This window comes from Rhinichthys klamathensis, unplaced genomic scaffold, assembly GCF_029890125.1.
Source record: "Rhinichthys klamathensis goyatoka isolate OS25496 unplaced genomic scaffold, OSU_Roscu_1.1 h1tg000119l_1, whole genome shotgun sequence".
Taxonomy (NCBI): Eukaryota; Metazoa; Chordata; class Actinopteri; order Cypriniformes; family Leuciscidae; genus Rhinichthys; species Rhinichthys klamathensis.
In genome coordinates, this window is record NW_026606656.1 from 1,637,121 (window position 1) to 1,662,472 (window position 25,352).

General features: G+C 41.0%; 1 protein-coding gene across 1 annotated transcript in view; it reads left to right on the forward strand.

The window, feature by feature from the left end:
• Positions 1–5,245: 5,245 nt before the first annotated feature.
• The window catches only part of LOC130088395 (deleted in malignant brain tumors 1 protein), a 44,681-nt gene continuing 24,574 nt past the window's right edge, over positions 5,246–25,352 (forward strand). Inside the window, exons 1-8 of the mRNA XM_056255113.1 lie at positions 5,246–5,312; positions 15,269–15,292; positions 15,436–15,753; positions 16,022–16,342; positions 16,480–16,767; positions 16,973–17,293; positions 17,373–17,510; positions 17,625–17,903. Coding sequence (XP_056111088.1) covers positions 5,279–5,312; positions 15,269–15,292; positions 15,436–15,753; positions 16,022–16,342; positions 16,480–16,767; positions 16,973–17,293; positions 17,373–17,510; positions 17,625–17,903 — 1,723 coding nt within the window. The 5' untranslated portion in view covers positions 5,246–5,278. The remainder of the gene's footprint in view (positions 5,313–15,268; positions 15,293–15,435; positions 15,754–16,021; positions 16,343–16,479; positions 16,768–16,972; positions 17,294–17,372; positions 17,511–17,624; positions 17,904–25,352) is intronic.

Below are 25,352 nucleotides of genomic sequence, written 5' to 3' on the forward strand. Positions count from 1 at the left end.
CGGCCAGGAACGCAATACTCGTTCACTCATCTAGAGAGAACCGAGGTTACATTAGGTAACCGATTCGTTCTCTTACGAGAGGTTCTTTTCGTATTTCGTAACGCTAGGAGCACAAGCACGGCCAGGAACGCAATACTCGTTCACTCATCTAGAGAGAACCGAGGTTACATTAGGTAACCGATTCGTTCTCTTACGAGAGGTTAAATTTTCGTATTGCGTAAGCTAGCTTACGCTACGGGAACACCTGGTCAACGCCGTGCGTGCTAAGCATCCACTATGAGTCCCAGGGGAGACCCCGGGGAACCCTTATGAGTGGGAATAATTATATGTACCTGTGACAAAGGCCTGCAGAGCGGGCCGGAGATTGTGTAGTACATAAGCACATGATAGAGAGGGACAGAGCGAAAACCGGTCTGTGTGAATGACTCCCTATGGTGCAGCTCAACCAGAAGAGCTGTAACATACTAGACTGCTAGTAGTTTAGCCTGCAAGGCGGGAACTTCCAGATTGTAAAATCTGACAAAGGTGGAGGGGGAAGCCCATCCCGCTGCCACACAAATGTCATGTATGGAAATTCCGCTGGACCATGCCCACGATGAGGCCATGCCTCTAGTGGAATGAGCCCTGATGCCCAGAGGGCATGGCAGGTCTTTTGATGCGTATGCGGCTGCAATGGCATCAACTATCCATCTGGACAGAGTCTGTTTCGAGGCGGCCAACCCCTTGGTGCGCCCCCCAAACGAAACAAAAAGCTGCTCGGATCGTCTGACCGGAGCAGTGCGAGTAATGTATAATCTCAGGGCCCTGACCGAACACTGGAGATTAGAGTCAGATTCGCTATCGGATGCAGTCAGAGCCGATAGGGAAATAACTTGTGCCCTGAACGGGGTACCAATCGCTTTTGGGACATAACCATGTCTAGGTTTGAGAACGACTACGGAGTCATTGGGCCCAAACTCGAGACAGGAAGCGCTAATGGACAGCGCGTGAAGGTCTCCCACACGTTTTACTGACGCGAGCGCGAGCAGAAAAACTGTTTTGAGCGAAAGGTATTTGAGGTCCACGGTGTTTAGCGGTTCGAATGGAGGGGCTTTCATAGCTTCGAGAACTATGGAAAGGTCCCAAATCGGCACCGAAGGGGGGCGTGGGGGGTTCATCCTTCTAGCTCCTCTGAGGAAGCGGATGACCAAGCCATCTTTGCCCAGTGACTGGCCGCGCCGGGGTTCAATGAACGCTGCGACGGCTGCCACATACACCTTGAGAGTGGACGGGGACCTGCCCTTGTCCAACATCTCTTGGAGAAAAACTAGCAAGGAAGGAACCTCGCATAACCGTGGGTCCAAGTTTCTGTCGGTGCACCATTTAGAGAACACAGACCATTTAGACGCGTAGAGCCTTCTAGTAGAAGCCGCTCTAGCCTGCATGATCGTGTTTAACACTCCCTCTGGCAAAGCAACGGGTAGTTGTTGATCACCCACGCATGTAACGCCCAGCGCTCTGGGTGGGGATGCCAGATCGTGCCGCGAGCTTGGGAGAGGAGATCTGCTCTGATTGGAATGGGCCACGGGGCTGTCTGTGACAGCTGAGTGAGCTCCGGAAACCAAGTCTGACCCTCCCAACGCGGAGCTATGAGGAGCACCGAGTGGCGTGTTTCCCTGATTCTCTGAAGCACCTGTGGTAGCAGAGAAACCGGAGGGAATGCATAAAGCGGGTGGCTGGGCCAGGTCTGGGCTAGCGCGTCCTCGCTCTTTGAGAAAAATATTGGGCAGTGGGTGTTTTCTTCTGAGGCGAAGAGGTCCACCTCTGGTCTGTCGAATATTCGCCACAGCTTTTGGACTGTAAGAGTGTGCAGGGACCATTCCCCGGGGGGAATGGGGTTCCTGGACAGACTGTCTGGACCGTCGTTCAGATGACCCGACACGTGCGTCGCTCTGAGCGAGAGCAGGTGACACTGAGACCAAACTAAGATGCGTTCTGTCAGCCGGAAGAGATTCCTGGATCTGACTCCGCCCTGACGGTTTAGATAGGAGACCACGGCTATATTGTCCGAACGGATCAGCACGTGGTGACCGTGAATGCGCGGAAGAAAGCGCGTGAGCGCGTTTTCGACCGCCAGTATCTCCAAACAGTTTATGTGGAGGAGGCTCTCCTGAGCTGACCAGGGGCCGAAGGCCGGTGAGCCCTCGCAGACCGCACCCCAACCCGTGTTGGATGCGTCTGTCGAGATGACTTTTCGGCGAGAAAGGGTCCCCATGGAAACGCCCCACTGAAACCATTCTGCCACAGTCCATGGCTGCAGAGCTGTGATACAGGTCTGCGTTACTTTTATCAGCTGGCGGCCCGTGGTCCACGCACGGTGAGACACACGGCTCTTCAACCAGAGCTGAAGCGGGCGCATGCGCAGTAACCCCAGCTGGAGCACCGCGGAGGCTGAGGCCATGTAACCCAACGCCTTCTGAAAAGTTTTCAGAGGTGTGAGTCTGTTCATCTGAAAAGATGCGGCGAGACGCTGAACACGGCGCGCACGCGCTGTGTTGACCGACGAGCCGTCATCGTGACCGAGTCTAGCTCTATACCCAAGAAGGAGATAGTCTGACTGGGTTGTAGTGCGCTCTTTGTCCAGCTGACAGAGAGGCCCAAAGCTTTCAGATGGTTGAGGAGAACTGTACGATGAGACAGTACCTCTCTCTGTGATTGTGCCAAAATCAGCCAGTCGTCCAGATAGTTCAATATTCGCAGCCCCTGACTCCGCAGGGGGGCGAGCGCCGCATCCATGCACTTCGTGAACATACGGGGTGCTAGGGATAGGCCGAACGAAAGGAAGGTGTATTGATAAACCTGGCCTTCGAAGGCGAAACGTAAGAATGGCCTGTGAAGGGGATTTATCTGAATCTGAAAGTGAGCATCTTTCAGATCTAGTGAAATGAACCAGTCCCCCTGGCGCACATGCGCGAGGAGTTTTCTGATAGTGAGCATTTTTAACGGTCTCTTCATGAGAACTTTGTTCAGAAATCTGAGGTCTAAGATTGGTCTGAGGCCGCCGTCTTTCTTTGGAACCAGAAAATAATGGCCGTAAAACCCCGACTCGCTCATAGATAGAGGAACTCTCTCTATAGCCCTTTTGCACAATAGTTTTGCTATCTCTGAACGGAGCAGTGTCACTGCTTCTGGGTTCACAATAGTTTCTACCCGCGCTCGGAAACGTGGAGGGCGGCGGTGAAACTGTAAGCGATAGCCTAGCCTTATTGTGTTTAGCACCCACTGGGAAATTCCCGGAATAGCTTCCCACGCTTTGAAGCGTAACGCTAAGGGGTGAATGGCTACATGGTCTCCGTTGCTGCACACAGCGGGCTGCGCGGGCGCGCTCATAGTGTTTATGACAGCGGGACTTACACTCAGAGAGGAATTTAAGGGTCGTGTTACAGAGTGAGCAGAGGTGGGACGCGCCCACGGGCTCGTGGGCGCGCTTATGCACTCTGAAACTCGAGCGGGTTGGAACCGCTTTATGAGAGTGGCCTCTGTGAGAAACACGGGAACTGAAATGCTTTTGTGTATGAGTGAACACAGTGTTGTGGGCACATTTTCTACACAGGAGGCTTTTATGCTCTTTTTGAGATTTCTCTGGGTCGCCGTGAAAACGGCGTTTGTGCTCATGCAAGCGGGAAAGGGGACCGGCTTGGTAATGGCGGGGTACACTGCTGTAGTAGCCGCGTGAGCGGGGACTAACAGAGGGCGAAACTTTGACGGCGGTCCGGCCGCGGCGGGAGAGCGCCGTCTTTTCCTCAGCTGTGCTAGGCAGACTTCGAGTGATCAGGTTTCAGCGTGATCCTAGGCCGAGGCCCCAGAGGAGGCGGCGGTCTGTGGCGGCTGTCAGAGCGAGAACGAGGGCAGCCGCCCTGGCGTCGCTGAGAAGTCTGACTGTGTTGAGCTGGGCGCTGGAGTGGGGCTCGTGCAGGAGGCTGGTCACGTGAGCGGCCTGCAGAGGAGCTAGCGCGACGAGGCAGAAAAAGATTCATGGCCTGGGAGGCTTTCTGCACTTCGGAGAAACGGTCAACGATACCCGTGACAGCAGATCCGAGGAGGCCGGATGGAGAGAGCGGGGCGTTGAGAAAAGCGGCACGCTCAGAATCTCCCATGTCGGCGAGTGTGAGCCACAAATGTCTTTCAGACACACAAATGGCGGCCATGCATTTACCCAGGGCTTGAGCAGCAGATTTTGTAGCGCGAAGGGCAATGTCCGTGGCGCTCCTTAAATCCGCGACTGTGGGGGGATTTTTTCCGCTCTCGTCCCATTCACGAAGTAAATCACCCTGTAGTATCTGAAGGACGGACATGGAGTGAAGTGCAGAGGCTGCTTGGCCGGCGGCTGAGTAAGCGCGGGCGTGAAAGCTTGAAGTCGCTCTGCAGGCTTTAGAGGGAAGCACAGGTGATGAGCGCCATCTCGTGGAAGGCGGGCATAAATGTGCGGCGACCAGGTCCTCTACAGGGGGAATGGAGAGATAGCCCTTTTCTGCGGCTCCGTCCACAACGCGAAGCGGGGCGGAAGAGTCAGAGCGAGTTCTAGCAGAGAGCGGGGCATTCCAGGACTTCGTGAGTTCCGCGTGCAGTTCAGGCAGGAAGGGCGCGGCCCGTTTAGAGACGGGAGTCGAGCACTGGCGGAAGTAGCTGCCGTCCATACGGTTGATGGTCTGCTCGGGGGGAGGGGACCAATCGAGCCCGAGGTGTTCGACGGCCTGTGAGAGGAGGCGCACTAATTCCTCCTCGATTCCAGCGCGGGTCCCAGAGGATTCTCGGGCCGAGGAGGCGTGAGAACCGGACCATTCCTCACTGTCTGAAGCGAGAAGTGAACAGGTTTCATTGATGTCCGCGGCGTCCTCGGAGGCGACAATTATAGGATAATTTTTTGGCTTCAAGTTCTCAGAAAAGATTCATCTTTCCCGTACCGTAAGCTAGCTTACGCAATACGAGAGAACCTCTCGTAGGAGAACAAATATTTTTAAAATTTTGCCACCATAATGGTGTAGTTAGCATTTTTCTTTTTAAATAAACATTATTTGTTTTCTTTAGTTTTTTCATTATTTGTTGATTATTTTATATTAGTGGTGTGTCTCATTTAGGGGCATAATCAACAGATGAGTTCCTGATGGACAGATCAGTTACTACACATGTATGTTAGGTTCTAGTTTCAGTTCTTCAAGCACAATCAGCTCTTCTCATGAGCAGGAAGTACCCTGGCCTCTTATATTCATAGGCACTTTGAAACAACGCAAGGACTGCAATGCCAAGACCTTGTCTTCTCATTTTGATATTGGGTAAATGCACTTTTTTTATTACAGATTAAAATATGATAATTATAGATAGGCTAGTAGGCTACTGCATGGCAATGTAATATTTAATCCTTAACAAAACAGTCTACTTAAAGATTATGAACTTTAAAAGTCTAGGTTACATCTTTTTATAGTTGTTCTGTCATATCTCAGATTTTTACTGAGCTTATTTTTTAACTGAACTGAAACTCATGTCTAATCCCAGAAAGTTACCTTAAACTGAAAACATTGATTATCATTATGTTTGAGTTGACATGATTGATTTTGAAAAGACATTGCCAACAACTGAACTGCTTAATGAAAATGACCTGGTCAATAAACTAAAATTGCTTAAACTATTAAACATAAACTAACATTGCTTCCCATGACTGCGTTTCCCAAAAGCATTTTTTTTTATTTTTTATTTTTATTCTACTTGGACTTGAGAAGCTTTTGGGAAACACAGCCCAGCCATGTTTAAGGTAGGCTATGTAGACATAGACCAGACGTATACGGCATTCTAACAAATTCATATAGGCTATGGGTGCGTCTCAATCAGCTTTCTACGTCGTGAATCAGTCAGTGTATCTTGTTCATGAATTCGGGCAATGCCAAGGGCAGAAATAGTGTTGCCAGACGTACGATAATTATATGTGTACGATAATTTTGACCTCTGTACGATGTAGGCTACGATCCATAATGGGGGGGAAATCCCATAATGTAGGCCTACGATAATTTTAGAATTTTGTGACACTTCAAATGATGGTCGTTATAATCATAGGGCTTCTATACTCATTGATCTAGCTGTGGATCATACGTCTACTTTCAAGATTGTGATGAGAACGTGATTGTAGTGCATTATGACGAGTGGATAGTGTCACGGATAACCTACCGAAGTCGACAGTCGTGTACTTTTTATGGCGCTTACTCCGTGCCAAAATCAAACATTCGAACGACCGACCGACCGATCGAACGTCTATCCGAACGTCTTACTTTTGAGCGTCTAACGGAGCGGGTGACCCACGTGACGACCTGGCGTGACGTCAACGTCTTGAAATTAGCATTTTTTTAACCATACAAGTATCCAAGCTAATGTCTAAAGACTATAAATGGACATTAAAGGCAATACATATAAATATTGTACCCAAGGGCGTAGATTTGGTTTGAACATTGGGGGGGTTGTAATGTTTAATATAGTTTAAAAAAATTGTTCTGCATATTTTTCATGTGATCATGGTATAAATATTGGGGGGGGGGGGGGGGGGTTTATCTCCCCCCCAACCCCCCATAAATTACACCGCTGATTGTACCCCTAAAACAACATTAAAACATTTCTCCTGAATCCTGTGCATGTGAGGCTGTGTTTTACTTTCAAAGAGCAGAAATACTGTAGGCTAGCCTATATACAGTCATTCAATAGTCTTAATTTGACCAATATAATCATTTTAACTAGTTTTTATTGTTCATTTTATTGCCCAATGTACAATGTTCTCACAGTCCATAAAATAAAACACTCCAAATTAATAAATTCATTACACTTTGAATTGCCTTTCATTTAAAAAAAAAACAGATCCAGAAGGTTTTCATAAATATAAATATTAGATTTATATCTTTAAAAATGTATATAATAATTATAAAAAAGGATATAAAATATCCATTTATATTTATATATATTTATTTATACATGTACATTTATATTTGAAACTGTTGTGTTGTGACATGTGAATCTACAGTTTAAAATATTTAATAATAGGCTAAATGTTATGAACTTAAGACCTATTTATGCATCTTTATTGTTTGTGTCTGTTTGTTTGTTTGTTTGTTTGTTTGTAAACAATATTGTGTTGAGAATAAGAGTTTCTGTGTTGGAGTTTTGGGGGTCACCTGTGGATTGTAGTGGATTAAATTGTAGAGCACCTCCTGCTCCAAGAATAGGATATTCCAGAAACTTAAAAACTACTACACTTTACTGTAATATGCTATATAAAACTTTCAGTAACAATATTTCATAAGTAAAATAATTAATTTACTTTTCCAACAAATGTTATAAGTCCAAAAAAGTCCATACTGTCAGGGTGCTCTTCAGTCACATTTGACCAAACAATTTTCTGTTTTGAATTTTAAAATTCACAATTATACGCAAATGAACTGGTAGGGCTATTACCATACAGCATCATTGAGTCAGGAGACTGAAATAAGAGGTTGAAATGAGATCAGATGGATTAAGCTGTGATAAAAGATTTGCTGTTTATTTTTTATTTTATTGAGTTTTACTGTTATGTGTAACAAAATGCTTTCTATATATATATATATATATACATATATATAGTGGAGGAGTGGACCTTACTTAAAGACTTTCAATAGGCCTATGTTCTCAACCGCTAGAATCTTTTTTTTTTTTTTTAAGCTGGCTGCCAAAAATATCAATATTGGGAGTTGGCATTACAGAAAATATGTATTTATTAGTTTGTTCAATATTAAAATAGTTGAACATAAACCTATTTTAGTTAATACTTTGATGTTTAACATTACAATTCAACCTTTACAGTGGAGGAGTGGACCTTACCTTACTTAAAGACTTTCAATAGGCCTATGTTCTCAACCACTAGAATCTGATTTTTCATAGTCAGCTCTGGATGTTTTAATTGAGGTTATACAATAAACACATGTTCAGTTTCCATAGAAGCCAAGCTGATTTTGGTGTAAGGTCTTGAATGAAATAAAGAACATCACTTTTATTTGCATTTACAGAGATACTGTATCTACTTGATCAAAGATATCCTCCTGAGATTCAGACATATCTTAGAGTAGGAATAAACCCTTTTATATTTATCTGAGACCACAATTGTTACATTTGTAAATTCCATTTGTATGATATTTGGTCAGTAGCCTATATTTTATAGGCAATGGGCTTTTTAATTCATGGCTAGTCTATTTGATTTGTATTATGCATAAAAAAGCAGATAGGGCTTCAGTTTTCGCTGCATTTGAATGTGTTAAAGCGTATTTCCATGAAATATGAGACATTGTCTGTTCCTAAAACTTCCGTTTTAATGGGAGATAGAGAAAAATTATTTGGAATATCTCGTGCTTTTCCGAATTAGCCGTCAATGCCTGGTTTGTTAATAGCCTAGGCTCTGCTATATTTAACTTTAATAATAGGGCCTACACAGCACATAACTTTCTAAATCAGCCAATAATCAAAAGTGGACTAGTTAGAGGACACAATAGAAGCATAAGAAGTTAAACTAAGGTAAGAAAAACACAAACGTGTTACAACGTGTCTTCACACGTAAACAACACGTTGGGATGACGATCGGTTACTCGCACTCCCGACCGGTCGCCATAGGAACGCGTTAACAACACGTCAGCACACGTAGGAACGTGTTACATATGATTTTATGAAAATGATCAATAATTTCGTTTTGGCTCATTGTTTATATGTGGCAGACGTGAAAATCTACGAACCTTAATTACAAAGTAAAGTATATTCAGCTGATTATGTCTAAATGTAGAACTCTTATACACATTTTTTAAATAAACCTTTCCACTTTAACATTTATGATGTCTATTTGTGAAAGATTATGATAATTTAGTAATTTTATTAAGACTGAGATTATGCTTGATTAGATTAACTTTTTATTAGTTTGTTATCTGTGTGATAGGCCTATGTATAAAAAAAATAGTAGGCCCCTATGCATGTTTTTAATCTATATTAGCCTACAGATTTCCTGAATTGCTAAAACACATTTCTTGGAAACATCATTAATTTTTTAAAACCTTAAACACAAAACCACATTTTCAAACTACATTCAGAGAACATCTGACTCTTCTTTCAAAGAAAAGAAAAGAAAAGAAAAAAAGACTCAAAACCATTTTATCTGTGCTCAAAATCAAACAGTGCTTTCAGATCATGCACACAAGAGTCAATAAAAAAAAAATATTTGCATTATTACTACAGTCAAACCTGAATACAGAGAAAGTATTTTATTACACATAACAGTAAAACTCAATAAATAAATAATAAACAGCAATTCTTTTATCACAGCTTAATCCATCTGAATCTGATCTAATTTCAACCTCTTATTTCAGTCTTCTGACTCAATGATGCTGTATGGTAATAGTTCTACCAGTTCATTTGCGTATAATTGTGAATTTTAAAATTCAAAACAGAAAATGTTTGGTCAAAAGTGACGGAAGAGCACCATGACAGTATTGGACTTGCGTGCGTGCGTGCGTGCGTGCGTGTGTGTGTGTGTGTGTAAATGGATATTCTATATAGGCTAGGTCTATCTATATTTCCAAATATATAAATATAATATATATTTATGAAAACCTTCTTTTTAAATGAAAGGCAACATTTATTAATTTGGAGTGTTTTCTTTTATGGACTGTGAGAACATTGTACATTGGGCAATAAAATGAACAATAAAAACTAGTTAAAATGATTATATTGGTCAAATTAAGACTATTGAATGACTGTATATAGGCTAGCCTACAGTATTTCTGCTCTTTGAAAGTAAAACACATAGCCTCACATGCACAGGATTCAGGAGAAATGTTTTAATGTTGTTTTAGGGGTACAATATTTATATGTATTATTGCCTTTAATGTCCATTTCTAGTCTTTACACATTAGCTTGGATACTTGCATGGTTAAAAAACTGCTAATTTCAAGACGTTGACGTCACGTCAGGTCGTCACGTGGGTCACGCGCTCGGTCAGACGCTCAAAAGTAAGACGTTCGGATAGACGTTCGGATAGACGTTCGATCGGTCGGTCGGTCGTTCGAATGTTTGATTTTGGCACGGAGTAAGCGCCATAGGCTACTATTACGTGACAGACGGGGTACGCCGCACCACAGACGCGTGACACCGACGTGTGACTCCAATGTCGCACCACAGCACGCCGCACCACAGACGCGTGACAGCAACGTCGCACCACAGCACGCCATACCACAGACACAAAATTGTACACAATTGTTTTCAACACTGATAATAATCATAAATGTTTTTGGAGCATTAAATCATCATCATGAGACACTGAAGACTGGAGTATGCTGAAAATTCAGCTTTGATCGCAGGAATAAATTAGGCTACATTTTAAAATATATTCATATTTTAAATTGTATAAATATTTCACAATATTACTGTTCAAAAATATCTTACCGTTCAAAAACTTTTGACTGGTAGTGTATATCTAACAGGGGCGGCGCCAGATAATTTTTTTACAGGTGTTGAGAGGGTGCTAGATCATTGACAGGGGGAGCTGAGCAATTATATATATTATGATATATATATATATATATATATATATTATATATCAATACTATTAATAAATTAACAAAACTTGGCCACTCAATATTTAATATTCAATTATTTTATTTATTCAATTATAAAGTTTTAATTGTATTAATTTGAACAAGCACAACATTCAGCATTCAACCAAATATTCCAAAATATTTATTATTATTAATAATGTTATTTCAACATATCTCATTATTTCGACATTATATGTGTGCGGATTATAGGCCTGCAATATGTGCATTTGTAAATCCGGTGACACGCATGCATTCATTTTTATTAATAAGTATAAGTCACTGTGTCTGCTGCAAATATGCAATTGACGATCGCCATCTCCGTAGTGAACGCGCCTAGAGAAATACATAAGCTATAATTACATAATCAGAGAGTAGCCTATTTCTTTTCGTTTTGAATTGTTTCGTTTAAAGACATTTCAAGCTCTCTATATATTTCTCATGTCTGAGGCATACACTGAGTTTCGGTTGAACCCCTACTGTTAATTTATATTGAGATGTGCGCACCAGTTTATGTGCAATGCAAGTGACCGCGCGGGCGCCTCCATGTCATGATTATATAATCTGCTATATTTGCTTCTTATTTATTAAATCCAGGCAATTCGTTGATGGTAAAAATTATTAAAATTAAGAGACAATTTATACATAACGAAATTCGCTTTAAAGAAAGGCGTTCTACAAAACAAAACTTAATGAAGTGGTCAAAATCATGTCTGACCCATTCCATGTCTACCGATATATTTCTACTCATATCTTATTTATGCTGTTCACTTTTCAAAATTAACATAGATGTAAAAAAATAACATTATAATATTTTAACAAATATGAAATTAAATGCGATTATTTAATGGCTACAACACGTATAGTGTTTGGTATACAGACTCTGTATTTGTACAATTTGCTGCAAATTCATTTAATTCTGAATTTTGCACACATAAGTTGAAAGGCATTTGTTTGTGAATAATAAAACATATCTGCAACATTTATCAAGTTCACGGATAATTGTGCGTGCATTTATTAATCATTATGATAAAAATCATAATAAACTATAGGCTATTACAAAAAAAAATCAGATGAGCCCAGAATATGAACGCAACGTGTTTAATTACACGTTAAGCATTTTCCTCCCATAGAAAACTATTATACGGCTTAATGCAGATTAGAATGTCCCCTTATATGTCGAAATAACGACTTATTATGTCGAAATAAGGAGATATAATGTTGAAACAACAAATTATTATGTCGAAATAACGAGATATAATGTTTAAATAACGACTTAATATCTCGAAATAACAAGATAAGATTTCTTTTTCGTTTTTTCTTCACCATGCGGTTCAGGGCTTCCATAGAATAGTAATATACAGCCTACAGTCTGAATATAGGCCTAATTGCTTCCAGAAAATATTTTTGCTTTGGTCTTTCTTGGGGGTTCTGAAGTCCCGCTAGCCCCTCCCTATCGCCACCCATGATATCAAACATTGAATAAACTTATAGTTATTATGCACCAGGGGCCCTTTGGGAAATAAGTTAACTAATTACTGTAAAAGCAATAGCCTATAGCAAGTAGGCCTACATCCACTAATGCAAACTTTAAAATGTTTTAAAGGCGACATACATGGGGACGACGTGTGTATCAGATGTCTTATAATGCGACGTACAGAGGCACGACGTGTGTATCAGGTGTCTTATAATGCGATGTGCCTAGTTCAGACCAGGGGCGTAGCCAGTATTGGGCCAGGGCGGCACTGGCCCGCCCACATTACTCACTGACCCGCCCAGGCAAGTTTGATGAAAATACATTTTTTATTTTATTTTTATTATTCAAATTTATTTATGAAAATATATTAATATATACCTGATTAATTGTTGACTGCTGTGTGTGTTTAATTTGTTTTCCGAATAAAATTTAACCGGTGAAGCAAGTTGTAGAAAGCCTCTCTCTGGAACGTTATTGGTTGCTATGGTTGCTGGGGGTTCCGACAGGAAAACTCTCAGCGGCGTCGGCGCCACAATAATGGCTAAACTTTTGCTATTTGAAAAAAAGCGAGAGTTGAGGAAGAAGACACGCCACTGCCTTCATCTTCCGAGTCCACCCAGCCCAGTTCTTCCGACTCATTACCCCAGGAGAAGGCTAGTCAGGTGTTGGCGCCGGCCGCTTCTTGCTCCCTCTCTCCCCGTCAGCCTGACGCGGGTTTATCAGCCGATCTAACTGTGATATTATTATTTTAGCTTACTTTATTTTCGGGTGAACTGTATTTGCACTGCTGAATAGAATAAAATAGACAGGTTATTGTCTATACTGGTTTGTCCAGCCTTTATTGAGCTCTGTTGGTTGAACATGATGATTTGCCGAATATAAAGGTGTAACGTTAGCAGCTAACTGTTTTTTCAGTTCGTCTATTAATGTTAATTATTATTGAAGTCATTTTTTTTCTAGGAAAAACTATAGGCCCAGTCACATTTTCACTGGCCCACCCAAAATACAATTTCTGCCTACGCCACTGGTTCAGACGTCGGATTTTTTTATGGATTTCTCACATACGCCGTCACCACGTCGCCGTAAGGTATACGTTCCTACTGTGACACCGCCGTGACGTCGCCGCCGGTCTGTCGTCTGCCGTCTCTATCAATCCCATTCAAAAATTGACACGGACTGACGGCGACGGAAGGGTAGACTGCTCCTTCTCCTTCTTTAGGGAAATCTTAGAAAAGACACTATACACTCGTCATAGTGCATGTCTTCCATCTCAACTCACGTTACGTCTTCTTGGCCAATCATCGTGGAGAATGACTCTCTCTCACAAGCACAAATTAACGTTCCTGCTGAGGGCCGAGGCGCTTAGGTCAGTTACAAGCTGAGCTCGATAGTTTAGCAATAAAGTAATTTGCTGGCCCGCTGGCCGTGTCAAAAAGTGGTTGGTCTAGATGAATAGTTATATTCTGTAAGTTTGACTCATGTACGATAATTTTGAGCTTCTGGTAAGATACTTACTTGGACATTTCCAATCTGGCAACACTGGACAGTAAGGACTTTCACTCATGGACACTGATAGACTCTATTTCCAGTGACATGTCAACATTGTGCAACATCACTGCTATAGGCTACTGGGATTTATGGACAACAGCAGAGCTGATATCTTTCTGACATCATTTTTAATGTTTGTAGCCATATACATGATTGGCCTAAATATTTTTCCCGTTACATTCGTGCAACTTTTCAGTCGTATTAAATTATAAATATTTGCTAGATGGTACCTGTCTAGCCACGTATGTTTAAGCTGAAATTTAATTGTAGGCTATAAATGTTTGTATTGTAAAAAAAATATATATATATATATATTGTGTGAGTTTACTCACATTTCATGCTTCAGAACTTCCGTTAAGAGAATATAGTGAGCAACGAGCATCGATGCTCCCTGGTTTTCACAGTGCATTATGGGACTTTTTAGGGAGCAAATGTTTCAGTCTGGTAGGATTTTGTGATAGAGACAGCCCTTAAAGTAGCCGACTCCCTGATCAGTGCCCTGACTACTGAACTAGGGAGCTGATTGAGACACACCCATTAACAGAACTTAGTTTACACAACACCATTAATAAATAAAAACTGAAAACTTTTTATGCATTTTGGCTGTTCATTTACACGACAGCAGAGTTTTTGGGCCTGAAAATGCAAACTTTTGAAAACAGGTACAGGTTCTGCAAGTTCTTGAAAACAATAGGCTATCAAATTGTATCAGTGTAAACTACATAAAAATGTGAATTTGTGAAAACGGTGACATCATGCGCATGCGTATTAGTACATGTTCAGTTTATACTATGCATGCACTCAATAAACAAAACCAGTCCGTAAACACTCAAGAGAAGGTTAACTGTATCTGCAAACGTTATACACATGTATATCTATGTCTGCAATAGACTTCAGCAGATGATTTTCATAGGATTTAGTTTATCATTAATGTTAGATAAGACGAAGGTGTTTGCTAACATGACATTAAAAAAGTTAAAAAACCTGTAATATTGAGTTAATGCACATATAAACAATAGCAACACATTCTCACCTGTGAAAGTTTATCCCATTTCTTCGGGAATTTAAATCTCTGTGGTTTTACAACCAGGGGCTGCGCAATACTTGGAGAAAACTCATTGGTTTTTACTGTGAGATGACCACAGCAAATGAAATTAAATGTTGACAGTTCCAAGATGGTGGATGCATCGACATATCTGGAGCAGTCAAATATATGACATCTACGTATACGTATCTATGGCAAGGATGATGTATTTTTGTAGGCCAAATCTTGCAAATTGAGTTTTAGCACTTCCGGTTCCATCGTTCTGAAATCAGTAGATTTTTTGAATATGCCTGAAATAATAAAAAGCAGTTGCTAACAAGTGGCTAAATGAGAAGTTGTTTGGGACACTAAGCGTCATCAGCCAAGCAGAAAAACTTCATGTCATTAGTTTACTTTCACAGTCTCGTTGTGTTTATAATCATGCTCTTTAAAAACTATTTTAATTAGAAATTTCAAAGTCTTTCAAAAGACTGAAAGTATTGTCAGAAACTTAGTGCTGGTGACAGTAAAGTAAATTATAATATCTAATTGTAAGTACAGTGTTTTTTAAAATATCACTGTTTTTCATCTCAACAGCCAGTGCTCTAACTTCTGGAACTGGTAAGTAACAGACTGTTAGTTACTCTTTTAAAACTCAGATCTCATTCTAGTTACATGGGATGACTGACAGTTTTTGCTAGTTTGCAAGTTTAGCATGTTGTAAGATGTGAATTGATTCATAATACAGTTGTTTTATTTTTTAGGTGGATTTAGTATCAGGCTTGTGAATGGTAGTAATGACTGCTCTGGAAGAGTTGAGATCCTTCATGATGGCCGGTGGGGAACAGTGTGCGATGATTCCTGGAACATTGAAGATGCTACTGTGGTGTGCAGACAGTTGGGATGTGGAGAAGCTGTTCGTGCAAACTCCCAGGCTTATTTTGGCCGGGGAAGTGATCCGATCTGGTTGGATGATGTGAAATGTTCAGGAAATGAATCATCCCTCACACAGTGTTCACACAATCCTTTTGGAGAACACAACTGCGGTCATCATGAAGATGCAGGTGTCGTCTGCTTACTGGGTAAAACTATATATGTTTTCTCCAGATCTAAAATGGCATTATATATGCTATTTTGCTTGTCCAAAGTGATAAGTACCAAAAAAGTACCAAAGTGATTAAAAACAGCATAAGCTTATAGTGTTTGGCCCCAAATAATAATTGTATAAAAAAATGAGAGAAAGCAAAGAGGCTATGCACGTTTGGTGCTTGGCTCATAACAATGTCAAACGCATACAGTATATAACTACTTACAACATAGTTTTTAATCACATTGTCTTACATTTTTAAGACAAGCTACCAGACATAAGATTGGTCAGTGGGTCTGATTCATGCTGTGGAAGAGTGGAGATCCAGTATAATGGCCAGTGGGGAACCGTGTGTGATGATGACTGGGACATGAACGATGCTGCTGTGGTGTGCAGACAGTTACAGTGTGGCTCAGCCATCAGTGCACCTCAAAGTGCCGCCTTTGGTCAAGGCCAAGGATCGATCTGGCTGGATGATGTTGGATGTTCGGGAGGGGAAGGAAACCTCATAAACTGTTCACACAGAGGACTAGGAAATAACGACTGTAATCATGCTAAAGATGCTGGTGTTGTTTGTTCAAGAGGTAAGTCAAATCTTTTGCATCTTAACTTATTTTTATGGGAGAAATGAGCAATAGCAATTTCATTAAACTTAATGTATTTCACGATTTTCATCACATCTTAAAAAGTCATTTTAAATGGATGTATATTTATTTTACAGGTGACCTGGAGAAGCCCACTCTTTCCCTGATCACTACACATGCAGTTGTTTCTCCTGGAGAAAACATTCAGTTCAGATGCACAACACCTAAATCAAGATGCAATGCTGATGCTGAATTCCACCTCTTCATAAATGGATCATCTGTGTCCTCTAAGAAACACGTTTCTAGTGCGACTTTCAACCTTGTTAATGTAGACGTCTCACATCAGGGCATCTACAGCTGTAATTACTCCTACCAAAACACCATTATAAAGTCGCCTTGGAGTAACACTGTTCAAATCACTGTAGGTGAGTATTTAATCTTGCCACATTGCCTACATTATACAGTAAAGGCATGAAAGTGAATTCATTCTGTATTGATGTCTTATTTTTAAGTTTGTGCTGCTGATCTTCCTGAGAAGATGAAGTTGTTGAAGCCATTTTGATTTAAATCCACTTGAATTTAATGCTTGAGGCTCTGTAACCATATAACTGTATTATTTTTGTTTTCTAGTGCACTTGCAGCAGCCCAGCTTGCCCCGCATTGCTCCTGATGGCCGGTTTGACGTGGCGCCTCAGGGGCCACTGATCACCTGGGGCCACAGTTTCACCATCATCTGTTCCACTGAATCTCAGTATCCTGGAGGCTTCTTCTACCTGTTTAGGGACTCAAATATCACCAATTTTCAGTCAGCTGTCAATCTCTCTGCCTCCTTCTCCTTTCCTGAGGCAGATTATTCCCATGAAGGAAACTACAGCTGTGTTTATGAAGTCAGTTTGTCCTCACGCACCTTCCATTCGTCTGCCTCTGAACTGCTGGTCATCACTATCAAAGGTATTAATGTGTAAGAGCCTAAAAACAATCTGGACTGCTGGTACTGAAAGTTTAACTCTAAACTGTGTGTCTGTCTCAGCCTCCCTGCTTCCTGTCATCGGTGCTGCGGTGTCAGCTGTGCTGCTCTTACTGTCTGTCCTCGTAATCATCCTCCTGGTCAAGAGGAGACAAGAGCAAAGGAAAAAGGAAGCTCATTTTAAGTGCTCTTTTAAAAAAGGTAACGTAGCATTTCATAAAAACTATTTGATGTCTTTTTTTTTTTTTCATCAACACTGTCTTTATTAACAATTCCTTTAATAATTATGTCCCTTCATCTCTGCAATGTCTCTAGGTCCAGCTAATATGTATGCATGTGGATCCAATGGCAACAAAAATGAAGATTATGATGATGAGGCTGATTATGAAAATGTACAACTTGATGAAAACATGGTTCATGATGATTCTGATCAGGACTATATTAATATAGACTCTTATCATTCTGAAGAGGACCATGTCAATGTGGACACGGATGGCTCTGAAGAAGACTATGTTAACATGAATATAACAGATAATAAAAGTGTGGTAGTCAAATCTGATGATAACATTTATCAAAGCTGTTGTGATGAATATTGAGTAAACCCAAAATACTATTATTAATGAGGCTCCAAACAGATGATTTTAAAAAAGTGATGACCAGAGTGACAACAGATGACTATAATCTTGCAAAGCTTTTGTGCTGCTCATACAGTGCATTTATTTTGGGGCTTCATCACAGGCTGCTGCACATGTTTCAACTTATATTTTTTGTTTATTGTATCCAGTGATGCAAGTGATATCAAACTGTCTCTTGATCACATCTAGTAACAGGTGAAAGGGAGCTTAATGAATAAGGATTGTTTTGCAATTAAAATATTAGCAAAAACTTGCAACCCTTTTAATTGTATAAGCTTAAAATAAGTTTAACATTTACAATTAAAAGATGTAAGGAGTACAGTATTGTGGGTACAGGCAAACAATTTTATGACATATATGAGTCAAATATTGGACAATTAAACTCAACAGGGTGTCGTTTAATACTACTAGTAGGAATATTAAGTGCTCTTTAAAGGGATAGTTCACTTTGAAATTAATTTTTGATATGTTTTAGCTTACCTCAAGGGCATCCAAGATGTAGGTGTCTTTGTTTCCGCAATAGTTTCAATTTTGATATTTTTAGGTCAAACCGTTCTTGTCTGTCAGTCATATAATGCAGGTCTATGGTCACCACCTCAAAGAGCATGCACAGAGAAGTCCAAATTAAACATGATTTAATGACTCATAAATGTAAGTACACATTGATGGCCTAAGACACGAAACGAGCGGTTTGTGTGAGAAAACGAACAGTATTTATATCGTTTTTACCTCTTATAACCACAGCCACCTCCAAGTGATCTGAGGGCGCGGGCGCTTCGGTCTGCGCAAGCACCGGAAAGCGCCGAATTAAGTGATCTCTCGCGCATGTACATCACTCATGGTTTACACAGAGATTTCGGAAGTGTTACCTTTCACTGTGAAGATCTAAACATATTTAGATATACAGGAAATCGCAATGGAAGACGATTTCGATATATCAACAGACAACGTTGAATTTTTTTCACAACCGCGCGAGTGATCACTTCCGGCGATTTCCGGCGCTTGCGCAGACCAAAGCGCCCGCGCCCTCTGATCACTTGGACGTGGCTGTGGTTATAAGAGGTAAAAACGATATAAATACTGTTTTCTCACACAAACCGCTCGTTTAGTGTCTTAGGCCATCAATGTGTACATCAATTTAGTCTTCAGTTTTCAACCTGTACTCCAAACACCCCAGTGGGTCTAGGAGGTACTGCAGGAGGAGTGTAAATAATGATCTAAAATTATTGTACAGGCTAAAAAGTTTAATGTTGAAATATAAAGATCGTGATATGGCTATTGTTAAAAAATGTAATAAAACTGCCTTTTTAAAATCTTGTTGTGTGTCTTGAAAGTAAATTGTGAGCCTACACTAGTCGTCAAGTCACATTTATTTATTTTGCGCTTTTTACAATACAGATTGTCAAAGCAGCTTTACAAAGATAACAGGAAAATGCAACAACATTTGTTTCCAGAAGAAAATAGCACCACAGTCCAGGTTAAACAAATAAAGAAACAATTTAGACTATGGACACATTTTTGAAACTGCTAGAAAGTAAAAGTGGATAACTAATTTGTGGAAAAATTAAAAATAATAATAATAGCATAATACATATTTTGAAATAATAATAATAAAATACAGTTCCATTCGTCTCATGGACACGCCTAAACACAGGAATAATGAAAATTCATGCATGCACCAACCAGTGAAAATATCTCTCAGAAACGTCTAGGTTACAAATGTAACGCCTCAGTTACGTATGTAACCCTCGTTCCCTGAGAAGGGAACAGAGACGTTACGTCAGTGACTGTAAAAATGGGGGTTTCGCTTAGAAGCCTATCACCTTCGAGTTCTACAAATGAGCCAATGGCAAAACCATGCCATGGGTCTGCGGAATTTGCACAGCGCAACTCCGCCCCACCGCATGGGTATAAAAGGAGCTGCGTGGCAATCTCGCATTATGTTATGCTGAGGAGCCGAGACTGAACTCCTGGCTGTTCCAGCGGTACAGCGGTTGTCCGTCTCCGTTCCCTCCTCAGGGAACATACATACATAACCGAGACGTTCCCTTTCGTTCAGTCAATGTGAAATGGGGGTCCCAATCAATCACGCCACAGCGGCTGTCTTCCAGTGCCCTGCGCAAGTCTGAGCTCCCTGTCGTGAGACTAGACTAGAATTAGAGGTCTGCACGGGCTTTAAACTTAAGCCCGAACCCAGCCCGTACCCGAAATCATTTAACCCGACCCAAACCGAACATTACGGTTATATTTTAAGCCCGAGGCCGACCCGAACCCGAGGTCCATTTCTTACAGTAAATAGCTTTTTTTTTTTTTTTTTTTTATATGCTGTATTTTATGACTGCTTGCCACGATAATTTAAAAAAAATAGGCTACATGTACAAACACCGTTTCACCAAGGCACAGCAGCCCCCTCATCAGTCAGCTCACAAGAAAAAAAAGAGAAAAAGCACAGACTTATTAATTACGAAGCTTTGATGTGGTTGAACAGGTGAAACAGTCACAAATTCCCCTAGAAATCAAACATTAAACTTCAAAACAAATTCTAAAACTATTCACATCAATATAGCCTATCCTTCTCAGTACGAGTTATGAAGGAAGAGAACAGCATCAACAGTTGATGGTTTCCGCGCCGTCCTCTGATTGTGGTGTTGTGACTGAAATAGCGCACGTGGGAGCACATGCGCAAAAAAGTTTTGTAAAATGATATATGATAAAATAAAAATAAGTAATACATCATTTTACAAAACTGTTTTGCGCATGTGCTCCCAATCAGAGGAGGACGGCTGAAACTGCGCACATCTACTTTCTCTCTCGCATGCTCATATAATTACGATCACAACACAGCAAGCAGCCAAGCACATGGCACGCAAACTATATATATATATATATGTATAGCCTATATAGATTTTCTAAGTTACAAACACGACCCGAACCCGAGGCTATTCATTAAACATTAACCCGAACCCAACCCGGGTTTCTTTGTCTCTGAACCCACCAGCAACAACTATCTCTTTATCATCTGGTGCCCGAGCACATAGTTCTTCAGAGAGTAGATTGGCAAGATCAGCTTTGTTGTCAGGGAGGGACAGCAAGTTGGTCCAGTTTTTCAGAAAATGCACATCACGACCCTCAACAAGTCGTCTGATTGGTTGAGCTGCTTTTGTGCGTCGTGTCCTGGTAGCACCCTTGATGGTCTCTTCTCTGTATCTGTCAAACACAACGTCTATCCGTTTATAGGAACATCCTGCTTTCAATACTGCTCTGACAAATGTGTCAGCCAAATCTCCAAATGTTACTGCTTTGTCTGGCTTTCCTAGGGCAACCACCAGTGCCTGTCCATCTATGATGAGGCAAGATGACATGTCGGGAAGTTCAATAGCCTCAGGACAGACTATGTCTTCTGTTAACTTATTTACCAATACAGACTTGTTTCCAATGCGAAGGGTCCCATTCATTTCAGCAAGGGATATGGGAACTGGCAGAAGCTCGTATTTTAGGACAGCTGGTAAGTCAACTGGACGACCTGAATCATAGGCCGTAACAAGGCATTTGAGGACGTTTCGGTCACCCTTTACGACGGTTCTGTTGTCTTTGATTTTAGGATTTTTGGCCACTTCAGAGATGCAAATGTTTTAGCTTTGCTCTTATGTAAGGGTTGCATGGATTGGGACCTCTGGTTTATCTTTGTCCTCAGGAACAATCATCCCTTTCTCAATGAATGAATTCACTTTTTCTTGTCCTAGGTCTTTGGCAGAAAGTAATGAGCTTTGGATAGCCTCTGTGGCAACGTCTTTCGTGGCGAGATTTTGCCATGAGCCTGGTGAGACTGAACCAAACACCTTGAATCCTTTGAAGACTAAAACCAATGCCATTTCGTCTCTGTTGTTTCTCTTTTCACGGGATTTGGTAGCTTCATTGTGGACGTAGGTTTTCTCAGATGTGTTGCTGAACATCAAATGTGTCTCTTCTGCTACATGGGACCTCATGTTGTAGGAGAGTGTCCATCTGGAATGGGCTGAAAGTGTCTTAGTAATGCCAATGATCCCCCCTCCTTTTTTCCCTGTTCCATTGATCCACTCCATTGCTTGGTCTGGATCGACCTGGTTGAGTCGTTGATCGGACCGCTTCACAACAAAGTTGCCCCTTTGGAACTCCGATAGTACAGGTTTTGGGAGTTGGTGCATCTCAGAAATATACACTGGCCCCCATCTTGCGTAGTTCAGGTGGTCATATCGCATGAAGTACGGCAACATCCAGCTGAAGGAGTGAAAATGAAGCTCCCAGAGCCCATCACGCTGAGCTCATGTAAACTGCAACAATGTTGAGACCATATCCATGTAGTTCCACCAGAAAACAAAGTTGACATCTTCAGATTTACATGCGATGAAATCTTTGAGGAGACTGTCAAACTGTTCCTGCAAGGTCAGTTTGTGAGCTCTCATACCCTTGTTGTATGCTTTCCCTGACATGAAAAGCTGCACAGCACCGTCCCCCAGCAATCCACTTTCCCCCAGCAATCCAGACCCAGCCATGTGATCTCCGATAGTCTTCAGGAAGTTCATTGCAATATGAAGTCCACCAAGCGGAGTGATTAACTTGCCCTGATATTCCTCAACACACCACTTCAGTTCCATGAGCTTGCAGTAAAGAGCTTGGTCCACTGTTATGACAGTTTGCTCCTGGTCAAAATGTGATGATATTGCCATGCACCTCTTCACAACTGTATTGAGCGTATCATACTCATGAGCTGGAGTAAGGACTTTTGGAAAATATCCTACGATATGTACCCTATATTTGGAGCAAGGCACAGATTTACAGATGTTACGTTAGCACTCAAAACCTGTGATCAGCATGAATCATCATACATTGATTCTACAATCTACACATCTTCAGAGCCGGACAGTAACGGAGTACATTTACTTGAGTACAGTACTTAAGTACAATTTTGAGGGAACTGTACTTTACTCGAGTACAGGGGCGTCAGTTTGTGTTGAAAAGTGGTGGGGACAAAAGATCGGATGAAAAAAAAAACATTACAGCAGGACAGGAAAAATATTGAATAATGGCGCATCAAAAATGGGCATTGCGTAAGCCAGTCAACAACACGAAAATACTCCGCATAAAACCCTCAACAATGTCGACTGCACATGTCACAGTCCCTGCAACACCAGCTCAACCGAAGCACCATACTGTACAGGGCTCGACATTAAAGGGTTAGTTCGCCCATTTAAGACATGAAGTTGTATGCAATCCTTACCAGCACTATAGTGCACACACACTGACCCACTCTGTTGTCAATAAAGATAAAGTACTCCCGGTTATTTTCCGGGGCCACAAAACTGTGCGTTTTTACGTGAAAAAATTATTCGCATTTCAAATCTTGATTAGTTTACCACACAAAAAACACGCCGGTCAAAATTCATACCTCAGTTTTAATCTGCACTATTTTCTATCCATTTCTATCAATCCGCGCTGCTGTCAACGTCAACAGTGCGCACGTTCCGATCAGCTGTTGATAGCGCGACTCGCTGACAACATGTCTGACTGCGAAACTTCTGATGATGAAACCAACATGCATGCATGTTTTTGGGTAATTTTAGAATCAGCAATAGTTTATTTTTTTGGACAATGTGCATTGTTTATTTCTGTATCTAAACTGCATTGCATGTTTTATTTTGTGCAAATAAACCTTTAACATTTCTTGGTTCGCTTGATTTTTCAGAACATTTTAACCAAATGCTTTCAAAAAGTGGTGGGGACGAAATCCGCCATTTCAAAAAGTGGTGGGGACATGTCCCCAGCGTCCCCAGTGTAAATGACACCTATGCTCGAGTATCATTTTTGGGGAGTACTCATGACTTTACTCAAGTACATTTGAGAGGTAAATATTGTACTCTTTACTCCAATATATTTCTATCCATAACCGTGAGTACACGAGTAAAAAAAAAAAATAATAATCTCGGGAACCCTCAATTTGTTGTTTCCCTCTCAAACTTGATTGGATTGTGCAGGCGCCACTGATTGGGACAGCCTATCAGCAATCACTTTCAGCTTTCCGCCAACGTCAACTCCATGGTCAGATTTTATATTACACATTAATGTAAGCCAAGCATTTGGTTTGATGGTCTTGAGTATGTGGTGTGTTTAACACAGTCAGGTTCAAATGTGGCAGTGGCGTAGCCACCAGGGATTTCTGATTTCTTAAAAAAAAAACTTTAGGAGGCAAAATATATTTTTACTGATTATGTGAATTACACTGCGCAAACCAAAGTAGGCTACTACCCAGCGAATGAAGAAGGGTTGGCGCTCAGTCTCCAGAGTACATCAAATATTAATTTTGTTTTATTTTATTTTTCCGGTTTGCATTTATGAGGAAAAAAACAATGTTATGGACGTGTTCTCCGTTACGGACGTGAGCGCTCTGAAAGCGGTATAAAAAATGCTTTAAAACTTTCACAGAGACATCAAACAGAAAACACAAAACCTTTCTTTAACCTGAATTTCGTTTTGCATTAATTGTATCTTAATTTTAATCAATGTTTCATCAACCAATTGCCTGGGTTTAATAAATAAGAAGTAAATAGCAGACGATAAGAAACGGAGGCGCCGGCCTGTGAACTGGATCTCGTCTCATAAATGAACCGAAACTGAGTGTATAAGGTAGCCTACTTGCCTCTCACAGACATGTCTACTTTTAAACAGAAAAAATCAAAACGAAAGAAAACAGACTACAGACTGCTTATGTAATCCATATGAAATGTGCATTTCTCTCTGGCGCGTTCACTACTGAAGATCGCGAGTCAGCATCGTCAACTTCATCTAGCCGACACTGACAAAGAAAACACTTGTTTATTAACAAGTGTTTATTAATAAACAATTAAAATATCTCCTTGCTATATTTTACATATTCATAATCATTCCTTTTGCCGGTTCTTTGTGACAGCTTTTAGGTGCTTTATTGGCAGAGCCACCCTTACATGTGGTGTGTGTGTGTGTGTGTGTGTGTGTTGTCCCCGCATTTAAAGATGGGACCCCCCAAAAATGTAATTAAATTAAATAAAGCAACATGGTAAAAAGATGAAAATGACTTGATTTTACTTTCAATTCCTTTTACATTCTCCAAGGTATTAAAGGGATACTCCACTTTTTTTGGAAATAGGCTCATTTTACAACTCCCCCAGAGTTAAACTGTTGAGTTTTACCGTTTTTGAATCCATTCAGCCGATCTCCGGTTCTGACGGTACCACTTTTAGCATAGCTTAGCATACATCATTGAAGTGGACAAGACCATTAGCATTTCTCATTAAAAAATGACCAAAGTGTTTCGATATTTTTCCTATTTAAAACTTGACTCTTCTGTAGTTACATCGTGCACTAAGACCGACGGAAAATGTAAAGTTGCGATTTT